Source organism: Dicentrarchus labrax, unplaced genomic scaffold (genome assembly GCF_905237075.1).
Source record: "Dicentrarchus labrax unplaced genomic scaffold, dlabrax2021, whole genome shotgun sequence".
NCBI lineage: Eukaryota > Metazoa > Chordata > Actinopteri > Moronidae > Dicentrarchus > Dicentrarchus labrax.
Genome location: NW_026136706.1, coordinates 2868844 through 2888433, shown reverse-complemented (window position 1 = coordinate 2888433; position 19590 = coordinate 2868844). Strand labels below are relative to the sequence as shown.

The 19590-nt window shown below is 40.8% G+C and overlaps 2 protein-coding genes and 1 non-coding gene across 3 annotated transcripts in view; all 3 read right to left on the bottom strand.

The window, feature by feature from the left end:
* The window catches only part of clasp1a (cytoplasmic linker associated protein 1a), an 87810-nt gene extending 72309 nt beyond the window's left edge, over nucleotides 1-15501 (bottom strand). Inside the window, exons 1-2 of the mRNA XM_051403020.1 lie at nucleotides 15352-15501; nucleotides 11778-12381 (exon numbers count right to left, since the gene is read on the bottom strand). Coding sequence (XP_051258980.1) covers nucleotides 11778-11975 — 198 coding nt within the window. The 5' untranslated portion in view covers nucleotides 11976-12381; nucleotides 15352-15501. The remainder of the gene's footprint in view (nucleotides 1-11777; nucleotides 12382-15351) is intronic.
* Nucleotides 15502-17159: 1658 nt separating this feature from the next.
* Nucleotides 17160-19590, bottom strand: part of nifk (nucleolar protein interacting with the FHA domain of MKI67) — a 6443-nt gene continuing 4012 nt past the window's right edge. Inside the window, exon 6 of the mRNA XM_051402989.1 lies at nucleotides 17160-18806. Coding sequence (XP_051258949.1) covers nucleotides 18552-18806 — 255 coding nt within the window. The 3' untranslated portion in view covers nucleotides 17160-18551. The remainder of the gene's footprint in view (nucleotides 18807-19590) is intronic.
* LOC127366244 (small nucleolar RNA ACA64) lies at nucleotides 19440-19571 on the bottom strand. The gene has a single exon (XR_007885308.1). It is a non-coding gene; the product is annotated as a small nucleolar RNA ACA64 (small nucleolar RNA).

Here is a 19590-nt window from a genome sequence, read left to right as displayed (position 1 = left end):
AAACATGGCTCAGCAGAATTTCTCTTTTTAGTCACAACAATGACGCCTCGTCTGTTTGTGCAAGAAATCAAAGCATGCATGTTTTTTTCCCTCATTAATCAACCTCACACATCTGTTATCGTCACAGCTCAGTAATTTAAACACATCTGTTTCAGAGAGCAAGACAACAGTACGATACATAATGCTGCTGTAAAACAAAGAAATGTGTGTATATTTGCATTATTCCATGCACAATACAATCTAATATACATGGTTATCTAACACGTTGTTTTAGATGAATATTTTATTAGATTTCAGAATGTGACTGGTATTTAAGGGAGAGCTGGGTGCAGTACGTCATTCTACAAATCATCAATATAATATACATTTAATGCTCGCCACTGAAGGTTCTTAGATTAGATTAGTACTGGGCTCCTTCCCAAAACTCACAGAGGGGAGCGCTAACATCGTTCCCCCGGCAGCCACACTGACAAGGCAGCCTGCAGATGTGCCTGCAAACATTTACTGGTTGTCGACCTCGGGGGGCGGGGGGGGCAGACAGACATCAGTCAGCCGATTATCTCCAAATGCCAGATAATCAGATAACTGATTAATCGGGCCAAAAGTCTCAATATGACCCAAAAATGATAGAAACAAAGACGTTCTGTAGAAGTGTCATTGATTACCTTCAGAATACATATATTTTATAAAATACCAGAGAATCACAACTATTTGGTTCTTTATGGGGGAAGAATGGAAGACAAATGTCTCATTTCAGAATTACATGTGATTGTGTTTATTGTTTTTCCAACAGACAATGAAGATTTCCTTCGACCTCGCCCAGTTGGAGCCAAATTGTGTTTAATATCTTGCGTGTTCTTGCTTGTGCTAGCTGTATTAGCATCCTCAGACTCTTCGTCTCCCAATTAGGTCTGAATCCTAATGTCTTCCAGACTTTAGACTTTAGAATTGAGGGTGCTCTGTAAACCGTGTCGGACCATCGACAGTTCATGGTACATTTAGCTCGATCCAAACCGATTTCCAACTCATTTCAGTAAATCTTACACCCCTAGTATCAACTACTGAATGTGTGGTATCAGGACATCTCTAGCTGCCGATGTGCATTAAAAAAGAGCATGCTGAAACTGCATCAGAGGGCTTTAGACATCTATCAGTCTACAAACAGATTCATTAGTCACCTCTGGATGTGATACCGTGCTGTCTGCTGCAGCCCCGGCCGATAAGATTTATTGGCCCCCGGTTCGTCTCTCAGTGCGCAGTAATGACTGGCAGAGGCTGACAAACAGAGCCTCAGCTGAGTGGTCTATCTCCTCTCTCCATGTGCCAGACACTTGTGCTCATTAACCGCCAGCCGATTGCTGCTGAGCAGAACTTCCACTTCAGTTTGAGTTCAGACCGACGGGGAAACCGTGCCCCAGTTTTTATAACAAAAATGCTGATTTGTTTACAAATGTGTTGCGAATGCATATTTGTATAAAACTGCTGAATTTAAATGGTATGCAGGGACCTTGCCACACACACACACACACACACCGAGCTCCTAGCTTATCTCAGAAAAAGAGAGGAAAAAATCCTTGAGTTGAGCAGATTAAGTAAGAGAGCAGATTACGGCACTGGGCACATTTTTACTGGCAGCGATGGTGGCGGTGGCGGCGGAGGGAGAGAGGTCAGCCGGAGATTTACTGCTGCTGCTGGTGACAATGGTGGTGGCAGTGGTGGTGACATACAAAGGGATCATCTTCTACACAGAGCAATCTCTAAATAGGCCAGCAGAGCAGAGAGATAACAAAGTTTCACACAGGTTAAAAATAGAGGAGACCGATCATATGAACAGATAAAAACAAGGAGCACCGACGGAGGAGCCGGTTGGTGTGGATCCAGGTGCTGGGCGCTTTAACACCGAGCATCAGCAGGAGGTCCATCACTACACTGTCTGCACTCCTCCTCCTCTTCCTCTTCCTCTCTGCTCCTCCCTCTCTATCCACTGCAGCGTCAGTTACATCATGGTGCAGCCCTGCTGCCAGGCTGGCTCCGCCGTCGTTACACACACTGTATGTACAGCTATAGTCTGCACAGCTCGGCTAATTAGCTATCGCTACTATTTGCTTGAAACGGGACTGCTAATGTAAGACTTTACTGCCTCTTACATTTCAATATCAGGAGTTGAAGACTGAGTGAAATGTATTTCCTGTTTCCTCCATCAGATACATGCAGGTCAGCCAATCAATATCAGCATACCTCACGTTTTATTGCCTTTCTTCATCATTTATGATGTAAAAACATCAGATTTCCACACAGACAGTAACAACAACCTTAAACAGGGTTCCTTCTCTTTTTAATAAATCCTTTTCCAGGAGTTTTTATTGACAATACAGGACAGCACTTGCTCCCAAGCAGGCAGTAAGCCTAGTACTGATTATTACAGGTAGGAGGTCAGCGTGAATGTTAGATTAATATCTAAGAAACAATATTCAGAGTGACATTCAGCGCAAACACTGACAGACACATACATGTTTGCTGTTTAGATATATAAACCTGAGAGTTTTGGACATTGCTGTTTGATATGAGAGCCCAACAAATCTAACAATTGGTATTTATTTACTGACTTAGAACAGACTGAAAATGAAACCAGTTACCAGAACCTGAACAACAGAAACAACCTAGTTTCATTTTACAATCTATATCAATATTATATCACACAACAGCCAATCCAAAGCATGAGTAACTGCTTCATTCACAACACACTGCACACACACACACACACACACACACGTCTTTTATGTTTGGTAAATCAGCCAAATGTCACAGCGGCATCATCTAGAAGGCTTCCCTTCATCGGTGCAGATTTTCCCCTGAGCTGTGCACAAATCTCTGCTCTCCACGGGTTCACAAAGTTAACGTGGTTTAGGATTAAAATTTAACCACGCCAAGGCTCCAAAGTCCTCCCTTCACGCTGAAATGACTGCTTCCCCTCAGGAGGTGGACCTTGAGGTTTTACCTGGCGTACGGGCATGCTCAGTGCACACAGACTCACACTGTGAACGCATACAGATAATGTGTGAAACAGACCACCACAGTTTATCTTTATGGATTATATTGATGGAGAATTGACAAGAAAGGCTGTCGACAACTTTTTATCTGGTGCTTCTAGATTGAGGAAAACATTTACCTGGTAGATAAGAATCATAAAAACATTCATATTTCTGAAGAGGCGTCTGCAGTAGTTAGTTAAAGCAGCTTGTAAAAAATATGGTGAGTCAGTGTCGGCAGATGCCCGATATTAAAGGACTCGGATGCGGATCGGGGACAATAAAACGTGATCCCTACAAAGAGAAAACAGAAGACAAAGCGTGGCTAAAATTAACCTTTTCCCTCAATGACGGTCTTAAATACTGAACATTACTTCGGCCCGTCTCAGGTATCCGACTCACATTTTAGCACCACTGAGAGTAAAACACTTAAAATGTCGCCAGAGGCAAACGGGCCGCATTATTTGCCGTACAATATCCTGTCGGGACATCAAATTCCCCCTGCAGGGCGGGCGAGACGGCCTTTTTACGAGTACAACTTCAAAGAGATGTCGTTCAGCTGCACCCTGGAGCGTTCGAGCACCGCACGACGAACCACCCGTCCAGTCTTTGATGAGGTCAGCTGGTCAGTCCTCCCTGCAGCCGCGAACACAAGGCTGCGACTTCAAGTGTCTATTCTCATTTTATTTCCCCCCAGAGAGAGAGAGCAACGTGCTGCAGCGCAACGTGCAACTTCAGTTCCAAAAAGCCTGAAATATAAATCACATGAGACTCACAACTGAGATTTGTTTATGAGGAAGAAACCCAAAGTTTTGGACCCACACTTCTTATATAACACATGTGCACCAGATAACAGCATTATTATCCTATATACAACTCAACAGGAAACACAGGGTTCCCACTCTTTTTAAGAAATCATTTTCCAGGACCTTTCCAGGACATTTTCCAGGTGTTTTCTCAACAATACAGGACAGCACTTGCTCCCAAACGGTCATATAATCTACCACCATTTTGCTCGTCTCCTGGCGTCCTCATTGCCCTCATTGAGGCATCACGAGGCGACAGGTAGTAGAGGGTGCTACCCTTTCCCAATTAGGATTACAAAATGGTCGCCGTGGCACAGACGAAGAAGCTGGGAGAAGAGCCTCAGAGGAGAACGAGTATCTTCAAGAAAGTACTTTAATTTCACTGTTTAAAGGCGGTTTTAAAGAACATTTCTCCTCCTCCTCCAGGATGGTTTAAGATGGAACTTGGGGAGTTTGTTCTGGTTGAAGAGACTGAAAACTGTTCTCCTTGTTTTTCTGGTTTAATTTAGTATAAAACTGAAACACTATCTGCAACACACTATATGTAAATATATTAATGTTATATATCATTTTATTTCTTTTTACCATACCCCACACTGACCCTACAAATTCCAGCTTTTAGACTGTTTTATATTTTTCTTTATGTACGTCTGTTCATTTTGATGTCAGATAATCACATAATGTCACCAATGTACCATAAAAAAGCTTCACAGGGGGTTGAGAGTACACATCAGGCCAATAACTTTTCCACTGATTTTCTGTGAAGTAAATTAAATTGTTCATTTTAAACTTTATAGATACAGAAAAGATCAGTGAAAGTCCACTTCACGTCTCCTAATATAATAAAACATTTCCAGGACAACATAAGATTATTTCCAGGATATTTGGTCATTTTAATCAATTTCCAGGTGTTTCCATGCCTCGAGAAACTAGCGTCTAAATGTCCAGGTTTTCCAGGGCCTGTGGGAACCCTGTAACACAGTAATTAGCAGCAGAAGAAAAAGACTTTCAAAGCCACTGAATGGCTCCCCGAAGGACAGCAGCAGTCCTCTACCCTGAGTCTGAGAAACACAAGCTGGGACACATTTCACAAACACTTAAAGCTGAGCTGACTGGAACCCCAGGAGAGCCAGGGGTGGTCATGTTAGGTTCCCAAGGCATCTGTGGATCTGAAATTAAAGTGAACACAGGCCTGGTGCTTGGAGTTAGCAAGCAGAATGAAAATAAATGACTGGTAGCTGGTGGTCAGGAGCCGAGGATGCAAATCTGGAGTCAATTCTGCAGAGCTGCCACCTGCGACGCACCAAAGTATCAGAGGACTGTCTTCTCTTGTAACACAGGAAGTCTCTTAGCACTGCACTAGCTGCTGTTCGGTAGTTAGCCGCCCTATTGGCTGTCTGTACCCGGACTGAGAGCTGGAAGGACGGGGAGGTACTAGCGTAGAAGCAGGGCATGTATGAGGGACAGAACCGGAGCAGGATGGACCGACGGAGGCCGGCTGATGTCCAGCGGCTCCGACCAGGACTCTGACTCTGGGGATGAAGACTCTGGTGGGTTCAGGCAGCGACAGGAGAGGAAGGAAACGGAGGAAGAGGAGCCAGTTACCGCTGTTTCTGTTAGCATCTAATAGGTCGCCGTTCAAAATATTGAGATTATAATCATTAAATTAATATCATAAAACCTGCAACTAGTCAACTATTGGCTTTGAAACATTAGATAGGTAAGATAAGAGTGAAGATGCCGTCACTGAACTCAGCTTTCTTCGGCAGTGTGACAGAATTTGAGTCAGTATTAGTACTGGTGGTCCTCGTCACACACACACACACACACACACACACACACACACACACACACACACACACACACACACACACACACACACGGCTGACAACAACATTACAGGTGGCACCAGGTTGTCTGAGCGATCGCTTCGAGGCTCGTCAGCCCGGAAACCGGCCCTGCCATCCTTCATTGATTCAGTCAGTAAACCCGCTCGGGCTCCCGGGGGCCTCAGTTCCACGCTGGGGGGGGGAGGAGGAATATGATGGAAGTGAGAGGCAACGTGATGGATGGTTACTGACAAAGAAACTAACTGGTCTCCTGGAGGCAGCAAAGGTGTGAAAAAAAGAGGGATGGGGGGGGGAGTGAAGGTTTCGTGGTCCTGCAGCACTCTGCTGAAAACAATCGTCACTCAGGAGGGGGCTTCGAATAAAAGTGTCCATCAAATGTCAGATTTATTTCTTTCTCGCGGTGTTTTCTCGCCGTGAGCTCGTTCTAATTAAAATTCTCTGAATGCCCAAATCACATTGTGTTAAAATCAAAGCGTGAACTTTGAATCAGGGCGAGAGGAAGCTTTGTTTTTGTTAGTTTTCCGTTATTGGACTAAAAGTACGGCTCAAGGACGCGGTGCTTTATGTTTTTTGGGGAATAATGTGCACGAATACTACTGCCGATTAATGATCAGAGGCTTTCTTCATGTCTTTTTTAATTTCATGTGAAAAGAAAAACAATTTTCCAACATAAAACACATATTTAATGATATATTACCTAATTTGCATAATTTAATTTAAAAAAAATAACAATAATACATCAAAGTCTTGTATTTGGGTCTATATTAATGTCAAATCTTCATCCTGATGAATCCAGATTGATGTCTGCCCTTAAATTTCTACTGTCATCTAATTAAGGAAAACAGGGTTCCCACTCTTTTCTAAGAAATCATTTTCCAGGACCTTTCCAGGACCTTTCCAGGAGTTTTCCTCGACAATCCGGGACAGCACTGGCTCACAAACAGTGCTCATCGTTTATGGGACGTTTCGTGTTTAGACCTTTCTCGCAGCAGCCATTTTGACATAAAGTAGGGTAAACACAGGTGTTACCAATGATACTACTTAAGGATTTGTTCCATTTAGTGTAGCAGAGCCTTTCCAGTGAGCCCTTGTTTGACCTGAATGGATCAGAACCTTAAAAAGCATCACTGCCAACACCTGTGTTTACCCTACTACTGCATGTCAAAATGGCTGCAGTGAAAAAGGTCTATTGATTTCAGATTTCTTCAAACTGTAACATTAACTTTGCCACAACACAAGCTAAAATACAATTTAAAAAAATCCAGGATATTTGGTCATTTTATTTCAATTTCCAGGTGCTTCCATGACCTGGAAAACTAGTCTCTACATTTCCAGGTTTTCCAGGACAGGTAGGATTCCTGGAAAACCATCCAAGTCTTTGTATAATTGTGCTGGATTAAACTTCTTCTACAACAGTTATTGGCCCCTTTTGTTTTGAACTAAATTGTCCTTGAAAAAGTGCTTGAAATCCTTGAGCCCGTCATTGCCGTTGGCATGGTTACTGAAGCTTTTTTCTTTCCCTATCGGGGGAAAATAATAAATAATGAAATGTAAACTGCAAATTTAAAAACCAAAAAAAGAGACATGTGACTCAGAAGTGTGCCGAATGCGATCACACACACACAAGTGCTCATGGGATACTGGGCGTGGTCACAGGACAGGATGAACCACCAATTATAGAGCAGCCGGGAGGGTGTGTGTGTGTGTGTGTGTGTGTGTGTGTGTGTGGGGGGGGGGTTCATATGTCGAGCAGGGTTGTGCATTCAGCTGACAGCAGATACGCCCAGAAACACACACCAGACTCAGTTCGATCCACACACTGACGATTATCTCCACAACCACTGCAGTGAACTCAAGGTGCGTCTGTGTGGTAAAACATGCTTCCCCTCACAGCGCCACACCTCCTCGCTCAGCCCGGCACAGGTTTGGTTAGGTGATTTAGCAAGCCGAACCCTCAGCTGGGATGTGGCTGCTGTGCTGACCCGACACACCCTGAAGATAATCGGGACACGCAGGAAGGAAAATGACAACTGTCACCGATCGAGAGGTGTCCATGTACGGGAACACATGACTCTTTTCATTTGAAATTGCACGAGCATGAATCATTAAATCGCTCTATTTAGAAACAGTCAGAATAGCCTGGCAACAGCAATCAGTGGCGGTGTGTGTGTGTGTGTGTGTGTGTGTGTGTGTGTGTGCTCCTTTAAGAAGACGCTGCTGATCACAAAGTGTGCCCAATTTCAGTTTGTGATGACTCGTTTTATACATCGGCTGCAGGAGAGTAACCTGGTTATTCTTCCTCAGATTTACAAATACATGGAGGATTTGTGGGGATGCACAATAAAGATATTTCTTCACTCGATAAAACAACCGATAATTTCACATTTTTTTGCGTTTTAAAAACAAGTTCATAACCTGCAACAACAGTTCTGACTCTTCATTATTTATTTTTCCATCAGAAACTTCACAGACAAAGAACATGAAGCCTATAAATATAATATAATATAATATAATATAATAATTATCGTGCATCCCTAAAGATTTGAATTTCCCAGGGTGAACACATCTCCTAGGGCTGCAAGTAGTTATTATCATTACCTATTAATAATTTTCTTGATTAATTGATTAGTTGTTTCATCCATAAAATGTCAGAAAATGGTGGAAAATGTTGATTATTGTTCCATAAAGCCCAAGTTAACGTCCTCAAACATCTTGTTTTGTCCACAAACTGTCATACAGCACTGGTTTCCAACCCTTTTTCTATCAGAGTAAACTGACTGTATTTTATAGATTATTCATATTATATTCAATAACAACACTAACAGTAGAGAACAGCTGATAAACTGAACAATGAATCCAAACAGTGAACTCAGTAACTGCAGGAAGTCTGTGTAAAATCAGAGATTTGGATGAATTATGAGCAGATTATTTCCTGTGAATATTGATCAAAGATCAGTTGATATCACCTGATATTTTTAGGGACTTTTTGTACAATTCTCTGTCTATATTATGTATTATTTTTATTTTTTAACAATCATACAGACTTAATAAGCTTCTTTTCTGACGGATTCAGTGTTTTCTTCTCATTGTTCTATCAGTTGTGTTTGTTTTTATTTGTTTTATTGGTTGTTTAGATCTTAAATAATAATTTAATTTAGTTTCCTTCAAAGAAAGCTTCTTTTTTCCCCACCCTTTAAAATAAAGAAAGCCTGTGAAGCTTCAGGTTGTCATAGACGAAAAAAAAAAACTCAAAATATTTAAATTTGAGAAGCTCAAATCAGAAAATCTGGAGATTTTTTTCCCTTAAAAAACTACTAAAAACAAGTAATCGATTATCAAAATAGTTAACAACCAGGGATGTAATGATTCACTCAACTCACAATTCAAATGAAAGAATGAAATCCTACATTATCGTCTCAATTGCACAATAACAGGTTTGCTGAATCAGGCACTGTGACAGATAGCACAGCTGATACTAACCAAACAAAAGTTACTTAAGATATGCAAACACAATGTAATGCCTGAGTAACCTCACAAAGCCTGGAACTTCCTAAAACCTTCATATGACAAACAATAATGCCCCAAATGTGCACAAAAAGGGACAAATGTGCTGTTTTTCTCCTTCAGTAGTGACCCAAACTCAACTGTACTGACAATCCTTTTCCAGGGCCTTTCCAGGACATTTTCCAGGAGTTTTTCTTCACAATACAGGACATAAAAGCTGCTATTTCACTACATTAAATCAAGTATTTTACAGAAAATTCCTCTTCTAACATCACTGTGGAGGTATTATTATATATCAACCACAGCAACTATGAAATGAATGCTGTATGCAGTGTAAGAACTATACCACGTAGTAGTTTACACATAATCCATAAAGATGACTATGCAAATAATTCAAATGCACGGCTAAACTAGCACACAGCAATCACCCCAACTTTCCTGCTCTAAACGTCGAGTCACACGTCACCGAATTCGCTTCCTCGTTTCTAGTGTTAAAGTCTCACACTGACCTTCAGTTTTTAATGAATTATTTCACTTTCTCCTGCAATTTTATGGCAAAAAAAGCTTAAAAACATCAGAACATGCATCGTAATTTTCTAGACGGCTGCCCTGAAAGCAGACATTTTAGACTGGAAAGAAAATCCCAGAGGGGCTGATGTTGTCTGTATTTTAGAGACCTCCCAAAATTTCACAAATCATGCTTTCAGGGGAGCTCACGTCTCATTAAGAGGAGCTCCAAGCTCTGCCGGGCTGCCCTGTGGTTGGCACCCTGGCTGCATGGAGATATGAGAATATCTGGTAAAACCCGCTTTAAAGTGTCAGTTTATCCCACAAACAGTGGAGCTTTTAAACAAAATACACACACACACACACACACACACAGGTTTACAATCTGAGTCAGGGGCTAAAATACAAACCAGGATCAGTTTAATCAATTTCCAGGTGTTTCCATGACTGAAAAACTACTCTCTAAAATGTCCAGATGTTCAGGGTTCACCTACATTTGACTTCAGACTCACCAGCATGGTCTAATGTTTGTTATCCAAACAGAAGAGGTACGTTTAGGTTGGGAGGGTGTAAAACACTGTAAAGCTCTTTCTTTAAACAGTTGCTCTGTATTAGAGGCATCCGCCCAAAGCTCCATTTATGGCAAATGAATCCATCACCCCCTCTCTCTCTCTCTCTCTCTCTCTCTCTCAAACTAAATAGTTTCCACATTAGTTGCCAAGTGATCAGCGAGCCCTGTGCTGAGGACACTGCCTCTGCTGAGCTAACAACACTGACTGTAAAAAGAAGAGCTTAAAAAAAAAAGAGGAAACATCATCACCTGCTTCTGACAGGTTGACAGACTGACTCACTGAAGATCCACAAGCTTTTTAGCACCCAGAATGCACCAGGATACTGTATTTAAGTAGTGAAAACAGAAGGATTCATACAATATAGAGCCAGACTTGAGTTAGCACAATGTCGGGAGGTTGGTACCTTCAGCTATAACCAGGTCACATCCAATTAAACCTCTCTTGCTCCGTATCCTAACCTCAAACTCTCCCTCTCTGGCCTCGCATCACCATTTCTCTCAGGCATGTGCCAGACCTCTCGGAGCAAAAAAAAAAACACACATTGTAATTTGCAGCAAACACACACACACACACACACAACAGAGGCTGCAGGAGAGAAAAATGGACTTAAAAAAAGCCTTTTCCCCGTCGTGGCGGAGGTGCAGTATGTAGGGCACGGAGGGCAGGCTCGGCTTTGTTCAGGCAGATATATCTCTGACATTTTCAGGCCCACATGGAGCAAAAGCAGCGTATCCCGACATGAAATCAGAGCTTTTATTTCGGTAAACAATGTGCTCTCACAGTCGTGGCAGGGTGAACGCAAACCTGTGGTTGAGGGCGCTGAATAAACCCGCTCATGTAATCACAATTCAGGGTCAGATGATAAAAACTGTGCCCTACATTGAACTCCAAAATAAAAGCAACAATCAATCACAGGAGAAGAATGCGAGCCGGCTCAATGGTGAACGGGGGGGGGGAAACAATAATGGACTATTATGCTTTTTGCTGCACAACAAACAGAAAATTCCTCCTTCAACAAAAGTAGAAAAAGGAGGCGTTTCTACGGCTGCACAAAGACGTGGAAGAGAAGTTTAAACACAGAGAAGAAACAAGAGATTCCTGCACAGGCGTCAGCGTTCAGCCTCCGTTTGTACTGACCGATAACTCACATTATCTCATTTATCTCAAACATCAACTCAAAGCTCAACGAGCACAAACAGACCATTTCTAAACTGAAGGCAAAACCACAGTTTACCCTTCCTAAGCCCCGCCCCTTTTCGCTCTGCGCTCCGATTGACCCGAGTGAACCTTTTTTTGTTTTCAGAGACCCAAAGGAAGGGTCAAATTACAGCAAATCTGTTAATTGAGGATGAAACTGAGCCAGAGAGAATACAAATGGGGAATCACGAAGCTATTTGGTTACAGTAAAGCCTTAAACCAGCGTGGGTGCAGGTAGGTGGCGTGGAAACCTGCCCACACCTCGATACCCATAATCCATTCTGTTTTAGCGCCTCGTCAGCGGACTTTTACCTTGAAGTTGCTGGAGTTGACCCAGGAGCTGGCGATGCCGTCGATCATCTTGTCCAGCGCCGTCTGATCCTGCTCCAGGTCGTGGGACTTCTCCTTGTCCAAAATGTAATCAATGATCTCCTGCCCCACCTGCAGCCGTCGACCCATGTCCTTCTGCAGGACCTGGGCCAGGCAGTTCTCCATGCTGGGCTCCGTCATCCCGACCTCGGATAAAAAAACAAACCTCCTCTGACTCGGGAATGACAGCTAAGCAAAAGGGAGGAAGAGTGTATACACAGTTTGTATTTTTATCCCCGAGGACAGGCCTTGCCTTTTGTGCTAGAAAGCTAGTGGCCGTGCCCTAGGGATGGATGGAGCAGGGCTTGGGGAATGGCAGCAATGCAGCATGTGTGTGTCTGGACAGCAGCTGGGGAAAGTTTACTACTCCCTCCCACTTTTCTTTCTTTCCCCCCTCTGTCTTCTTCTCTCAGAGGAGTCTGAGCCAAACCGCTATAGCAGGGGTAGAAGACGTGGGGGTTTGGCGAGCAAGGCAACAAATGGAGAGAGGATGGAGAGGGCTAGCTTAGAGCTCCATGTCTTGTCCCGGGATCTGCCCTGGAGAGCCCTACAGGAGCAGACACAAACAAACAGAGCAGAGTCACTTCATTATTACGTGATTCGTGGTACAGTTCAGACTTCTGAGCTTCAGTTTGAGTGTTTTAGCTCATAAATGTGGCCAAAAAGGGAATCACACTGCTGCATCTTACGGTTGTTTTCATTATGGATTCATCGGCCTATCATCAGAAATCAGTCAGAATCAATCATTTCTTAATGGTCTAATGTTCAAACTATCATATGAAGCAAAGAAAAGCCGCAAATCTTCCATATTCTGGGCGCTGAAATCTGATTATATTTGGCATTATTCTTTGAAAAAATTGCTTAAATGTAAATTGATTAGCAAAATAGATGATCTCTCTCTTGATAAACTAATCAGATAATCAAATGAAATCTTTTTCCTGTCCGACAATGTCTCTGTGCACGAAGCCAGCCAAGAACTAGACTGGCCCCGAACCACTGATAGTATATAATTAGCGGAGGCAGCTTCTGGGTCGGTGAAAGGGAAACCAATAGTATTGAGTCTTATGGAGAAATGAGCCGACTTATGAGCTCAGTAAACAGTTTCCTGATGAGTTTATGATCTCAGGAAGCAGCCATTGTTTCCTGCTATGGATGGGTCTAAACTTACCGCAGTTTAACGGCCGTAATGTCGAATTTTAGGGCTTTAAAGCGGCGTTCACACTTGAGCCCTGACCTAAACCCCATCCAGCACCTTTAGGATGAACCGGACCAGCCAAACCTCCGCAGCCAGGTCCATAAATCTGGTGATAAAGGTCCAACCAGAAGAGCTGAAGCTGTTATTATAACTGCAGCAGATGAACGCTCATGCTTCTGGAATGAGATGAGCAACACTCGCACACGGGCCGTCCGAATACTTCTGGCCACAGTGCTTCAGGGTACTTCCCAACCCACTACAGCCGGGGAAACACCGGGTCTGAGCTCCAGCAGCAGATAAACGACACACAAGAACCTCGCCGCCGTGTTTTGTTTGCTCGACAGGATTATCTACCCGAGAGGAATTCCTTAAACAGCCTCGATCAGATGTGGAAAATCAAACCTTGAAGCAGATGGACCGGACTATGAGCCGGAATACTTTCTCCTGATTACTGCAAAACATGTTGAAATAAGAAGTGATGTAAGTTGCTAACCGATTTATTTGCTAGTTTATTTAGCAGCGACAGTACAGATAAATATTAGGGTGGTAAGAAAACATTAAAAACTATTGTATTATAATTTTTTTGTATAAAGAAGTAAACTTTTTCATCCATTAGGACAGTTTTCCTATAATTTAAAGGGCCAGTGTGTAGATTTATATTCTATTGGTGACAATAGATCCCCCTGATTGTTACACACTGGACCTTTAATATATCAACTTCTGGTTAAAAACTGTTAAATAAAGTTAGCAGACAAAAAAAGAGATAAAAGTTCAAATTAAAAGCAGGGTCCCAATTAGAGGCAGGTCTCAAATAGAGGCTTCGGATGTATAAAACCTCTTAAAAACCCACTGGGTCGCCCGTTTCAATGAGTTTTGCGCGGCTGAGATCGACTACACAAATATAACTTTAGGAATAAAAAATAAAGTTTGATTCTCCACAATTTAATCCTTCCGGTTATTTTATGGAAAGTATAAACACCAAAGTATCAAATAATCGTAATGTACGATCCGTAATTGATATGTTATTACGTAGCCTAATATTTATACAAGTAATATTCATAAACAATCAATTTCATAGTAAAACTAATAATTATCGTTACTATAATTGTGCAAAAAGGGAATTAAAGGCCTGTCTCATATAAAGGCCTGTTTCAAATAAAGGCAGGGATTGATACAAATAGTTTTATATTATTGTATTTGTATTGTATTTCACTGTGTATGCACATTTAATTATCCCGATCATTAACAATAATATACATTTCCCATTATAGATACCGATTATTTATCTGCCCCCGATAATTATCATTCATCCCTAACTATAGTAGTTTTTTTTTACTGATATTGTTATTTATTGCCGTCTCTGTTATTGTCTTATTAAAGTATTACATCAAATAAATGTATTAACAGTTAAATTTAAGCTATTAAAGCTGCAGTAGGTAATTTTAATTAAAATATTTGTTATATTTACTCAAACTTTCATTATATCCTGATAATACAACATTAGACCGATAACGTGTGAAAAAAATCGGGTCCCTGTGGCTCGTTCCAGTGCTCCCAACGGCGTTTACAAGAATCCACCGGGCCCGAACGAAAACAACCAATCAGAGCAGAGAAAGATATAAAGACACTTTGGATTGGATGCTTGAAGACGACCTGGGAATGACGCTCACCAATCCACTGTCTGTCCCGGCTCTGATTGGTTGCTTCTGTTCGGGCCCCGGGTGGATTCCTACAAACGCCGTTAGGAGCACTAGAACGACTCAGAGGCACCGAATTTTTTCCGACATTATCCGTCTCGCAGGCTAACATCAGAATATAACGAAAGTTCGAAGCAAATAGGACAAAAAAATATTTCACCTACTGCAGCTTTAAAATGCAACAACTACACGATTATAGAGCAGCTTTAGATTGCTTTACAGCTTTAGATTGCTTTACAGCTTTAGATTGCTTCACAGCTTTAGATTGCTTTACAGCGCACACACACACACACACACACACACACACACCTTTTTCCTTTACAGCATTAGCTCCAGCTAGCCTTTGAACATCCCTGACAGCCCCCCCGGTGGCCATGACACATCACTTTCCTTTTGTTTCTATCTATAAAACAGCCTAACCTTTCCCACCTGCCCCCCCTGCCTCCAGCACTGGGGCAGACTGTAGGTGTGTAAGGGCAGGGAGGGAGGGAGGGAGGGAGGAGGGGGGGGTATATAAAGCTAATGCTAGCCCTCCTCTGTTAGCCTCTCTCAGGCAGAAACAAAAGAGGATCAAATGTGTCTCCGCGGCGGGAAACGGAGCCTCGTCAGCCCGGTTCTTACTCACCATATCCCGCCGGAGCTGGGTCCGACTCACAGCTCGTGTTTCTCGGTGTAAATACTCAGCTCCACGGCCTCACAATCCTCCTCTGTCTGTCTCCCTTTCTCTCTCTCTCTCTCTCCCTCCCTCTCTCTCTCTCTCTCTCCCTCTCTCTCTCTCTCTCTCTCTCTCTCTCTCTCTCTCTCTCTCTCTCCACCCGGAATTCTGCCTGCAGGACAAGAATGGGATCGTCGTGCGCATGCGCAGTGGTTCCAGGGATGATGTTGGCACTTGGAAAACTGTCGCATGGCAATGCACAAAAAAAAAAAAAAAAAAAGATGTCGGTGTGTATAAGTCAACATCTGGCGACCCCTGGTGGACACACTGAGTCTGCGCGGCTGGGTTCTGATCAGTTTAATTGATTTTCATTTCCTTATTTATTTGTTAATATTATTATTTATCTGTTTATCTGTTTATCTATATTATTATTATTATTATTATTATTATTATTATTATTTATCTGTTTTATCTTTTTCAATGTGTTTATCTGTTTATCTATTATTATTATTATTATTATTATTATTATTATTTATCTGTTTTATCTTTTTCTATTGGTTTATCTGTTTATCTATATTATTATTATTATTATTATTATTATTATTATTATTATTTATCTGTTTTATCTTTTACTATTTATACATTTTAATCCTTATTCGTTTGTTTATCTATTATTAATATTACAGTATCTATTATAATAGATATATTATTATTATTATTATTATTATTATTATTTATCTGTTTTATCTTTTTCAATGTGTTTATCTGTTTATCTATTATTATTATTATTATTATTATTAATTTTCTGTTTTATCTTTTTCTATTTGTTTATCTGTTTATCTATTATTATTATTATTATTATTTATCTGTTTTATCTTTTTCAATGTGTTTATCTGTTTATCTATTATTATTATTATTATTATTATTATTTATCTGTTTTATCTTTTAGTATTTATACATTTTAATCCTTATTCGTTTGTTTATCTATTATTAATATTACAGTATCTATTATAATAGATATATTATTAGTAGTATTATTATTAATCTGTTGTATAGCTTTTTTCTATTTATACAGTATTATTAGTTTATCTAGTATTATTATTATTATAATAATAAGATATTCAAATCTATTCTTATTTTTATTATTTGTTTTATTGTTTTTTTTTACACATTTAAATCTGTTTTGTTATTTTATCTATTGTTATTATTACTATTATTATTTATCCATTTAGTCGCTTTTTTCTATTTATACATTTTTATCTGTTTTGTTACTTTGTTTATCTATTAATTAAATTATTATCATTATTATCATTATTATTATTATGATTATTAAGGAAATGTATTCATAGTTATACAAAGATAATAACATTAAAAAAACATTAACAAAATTAAAAGTTTTTAGTTCCTTCCTGCTGCAGACAGAAAAATATAAAGTTCATGAAATAACATAAAAGAGAATAAAATAAATGTATATATCCAGATGAAAATGTGGTTTCATCAGTTTGAGCATAATCAACATAATCAATGTTTTTATTAATCTGTTTTATTATAATCTTTATATTACTGTTTACTTTGTGTATTTATTTCTACATTTTAATGTTTTATTACTTTATCTATTTGTACCTCTGACTGAGTTTTATGTAGCACATCCCTTCCCTCTTTTTCTTATTCTGCCTCCAGTGTTTCCTCACTTATTAAAGTGCAATACAAATAAAGTCTGATTGATTGATTTCCATTGTACTGAAACTGTTGCACACACAGAGAGAGATAAAACAAAACAAAGTCAGAATCACTTTTATTGACCAGGTATGTTTTTTATACGTTGCACTCGATGTACAGAAATATGGCCGACACACATTCAGCAAAAACAACAAGAAACAAAACACGTTAAACTACGATGTACAGATTATAAACCCCTAAAAAGTGTCCGTCTACCACAAAGAAAACACATTCATTTAGATCAAAATTGAAAAATAACGTGTTAAAAAACATTAATTGAATGATCTGTTGTGGCCATTTGGAAGGAAAACGATTTATTACTAACTCAGATATCTTCTTTTAGGAAGCAAATATTGATACATGTGATTAAACCAGCACACAGTAAACACACTGTATACAAAGGAACACTGTGAAGGTGTCAGGAGGAGGCGGGAAGAGGGACAGAAACCTCCAGCAGGAGACGTATTGGACACACTTCCTCGACACCATTATCCTCAAAGGTTTGAAAGAGATTTAATTTGGTTTATTTAGTATTTGCATTAATTTGAGCTGTGACTCTGTAACCTGTGATCAATATGTGTGTGTGTGTGTGTGTGTGTGTGTTTACGACCACGTGGCAACATTAAAAAGGTTTAATGGGAGCGCTGTTCTAGTCTTTTCATTTAAAATATTCCCCATTTGGACCCCCTAAAAAACTCCCGGGGCTCCCCGAACCCCAGATTGAGAAGCACTGATTTATAGTAGGAAGAGAAGTTTTATTAAGATTAACAAAGAGTTTATCTACAGGGAGCAAGCACAACATCTCAACCCTGAAATTAAATCATTTATTCTTTTATTATAAACACCTCTAAAAGAAAACTCTCTGCTTTATAGTTTCTTTACCTCCCTGTATATTTCTATTTCATAGTTTATAATATTTTATTTTGTAGGATATTCTGCGTATTGTGTATTCTACAGATATTTGTTATTGATTATATTCTCTCATTATCTGTGTATATTGTGTATTAAAAGGACAGCTCATGAGTACCTTCTCACATCATTTATTTTTTATAGATCATAGTTTACATTATACAAATTCAACCACGCTCTGTAGCCGTTGTGGCCGTGAGACAAAGAAAGAAAGTCTGTTTCTGTATCAACTTTAAAGCCTTCATGGCAAATAAAAACCGCCCGCTCCAAAGACTCAAATGCACATTAATGTTGAAGAAGTTGCTGCCCGTAAACCGGGCTCTTTATGGCGATGTTGCGAGCACCATCGACGGCGCCCGCAAGTCTTTTTCCGTAAGAGCTTCTTTTTCCAACGTAACGTGATTCGCACACACAGACGGACACACTGAGTTCTGTACACAGTTCAAAGCTGGCCCGCGACTCTCGACGCAAATCCAAGACCGCACGCGACCCCGACGTTTGCATCTGTACTCCGACAGTCCACAATCACACAGCGAGGACCTTCACTCCGCCTCCGCGTCCTCTTCAGAGGCGTCCTCGCTCTCTGAGTCCTCATCGTCCTCCTCCTCCTCCTCCTCCTTCTCACCTTCCTCCTCCTCTCCCTCCTCCTCCTCCTCCTCCTCCTCCTCCGAGGAGCACTCTTCGTCTTTCACCACAGCGGGCATCCTGACGACGATTTCATCATCTGCGTCGTCGTCGTTGACGACCATGGACTTCCTCCTCTCCAGGAGAGACGGGGTGCAGACCGGCGTGATGTCCTGAAGAGGAAGAGAGCAGCTCATTAAGCCTCAGACCCAGTACGGGACTTACAGAGTCCTCAGACCCAGTACGGGACTTACAGAGTCCTCAGACCTTCGTACAGTTCACATTACACAACTTTCAGTCTTTGTAATCTGGATACTGTGACTGATCAGCAGCAGGAGGTCAAACACTACAAGATCTTTAATAACTAGTTCATAACAAGCACATCATGTTTAATCAGGAGTTTAAAACCCACACCAAGGGGAACCATAATGATCCTGATCAGCCAGCGTCAGTAATCAATACTCCCAGCATTAAAGCATTTATTAAACTAATAACTAACAGCAGTCGACGTCAGACAACCCGATCGGCCTTCAGCAGTCAGCTAGTGTTTCTGTAGTGGAGACTAAACGTTAACAATGATCCATATCAGCAGTTTGAATCCAACTAAAAGCTCCCTGCACCAAACTCCCTTTAAGAAATATCACATTTTAACAATTCCTAACGTGTTCGTAACAACACGTAACTCTAGAAACACGAGCTAAAGGCCGTCATATGTCCACAGTCGTCTCCAACGTGACCACATATTTGGCTTGCTGGATATTTTCAGTAGTGTGACCTCGCGTTGTGGATTAGTTGTCGTCCGTACAGTTTGTTGGTACATGGGTTTTATCACGCAGCCACTGAGAGACACACGCAATAAGCTTAATGCACCGCAGTACTGTCGGCACAGTAATCTGACCCCAGATCACTGGAGACACCTGGGGTCATTTTCAGTCTGTGCCAAAGTTCAGTTATTTA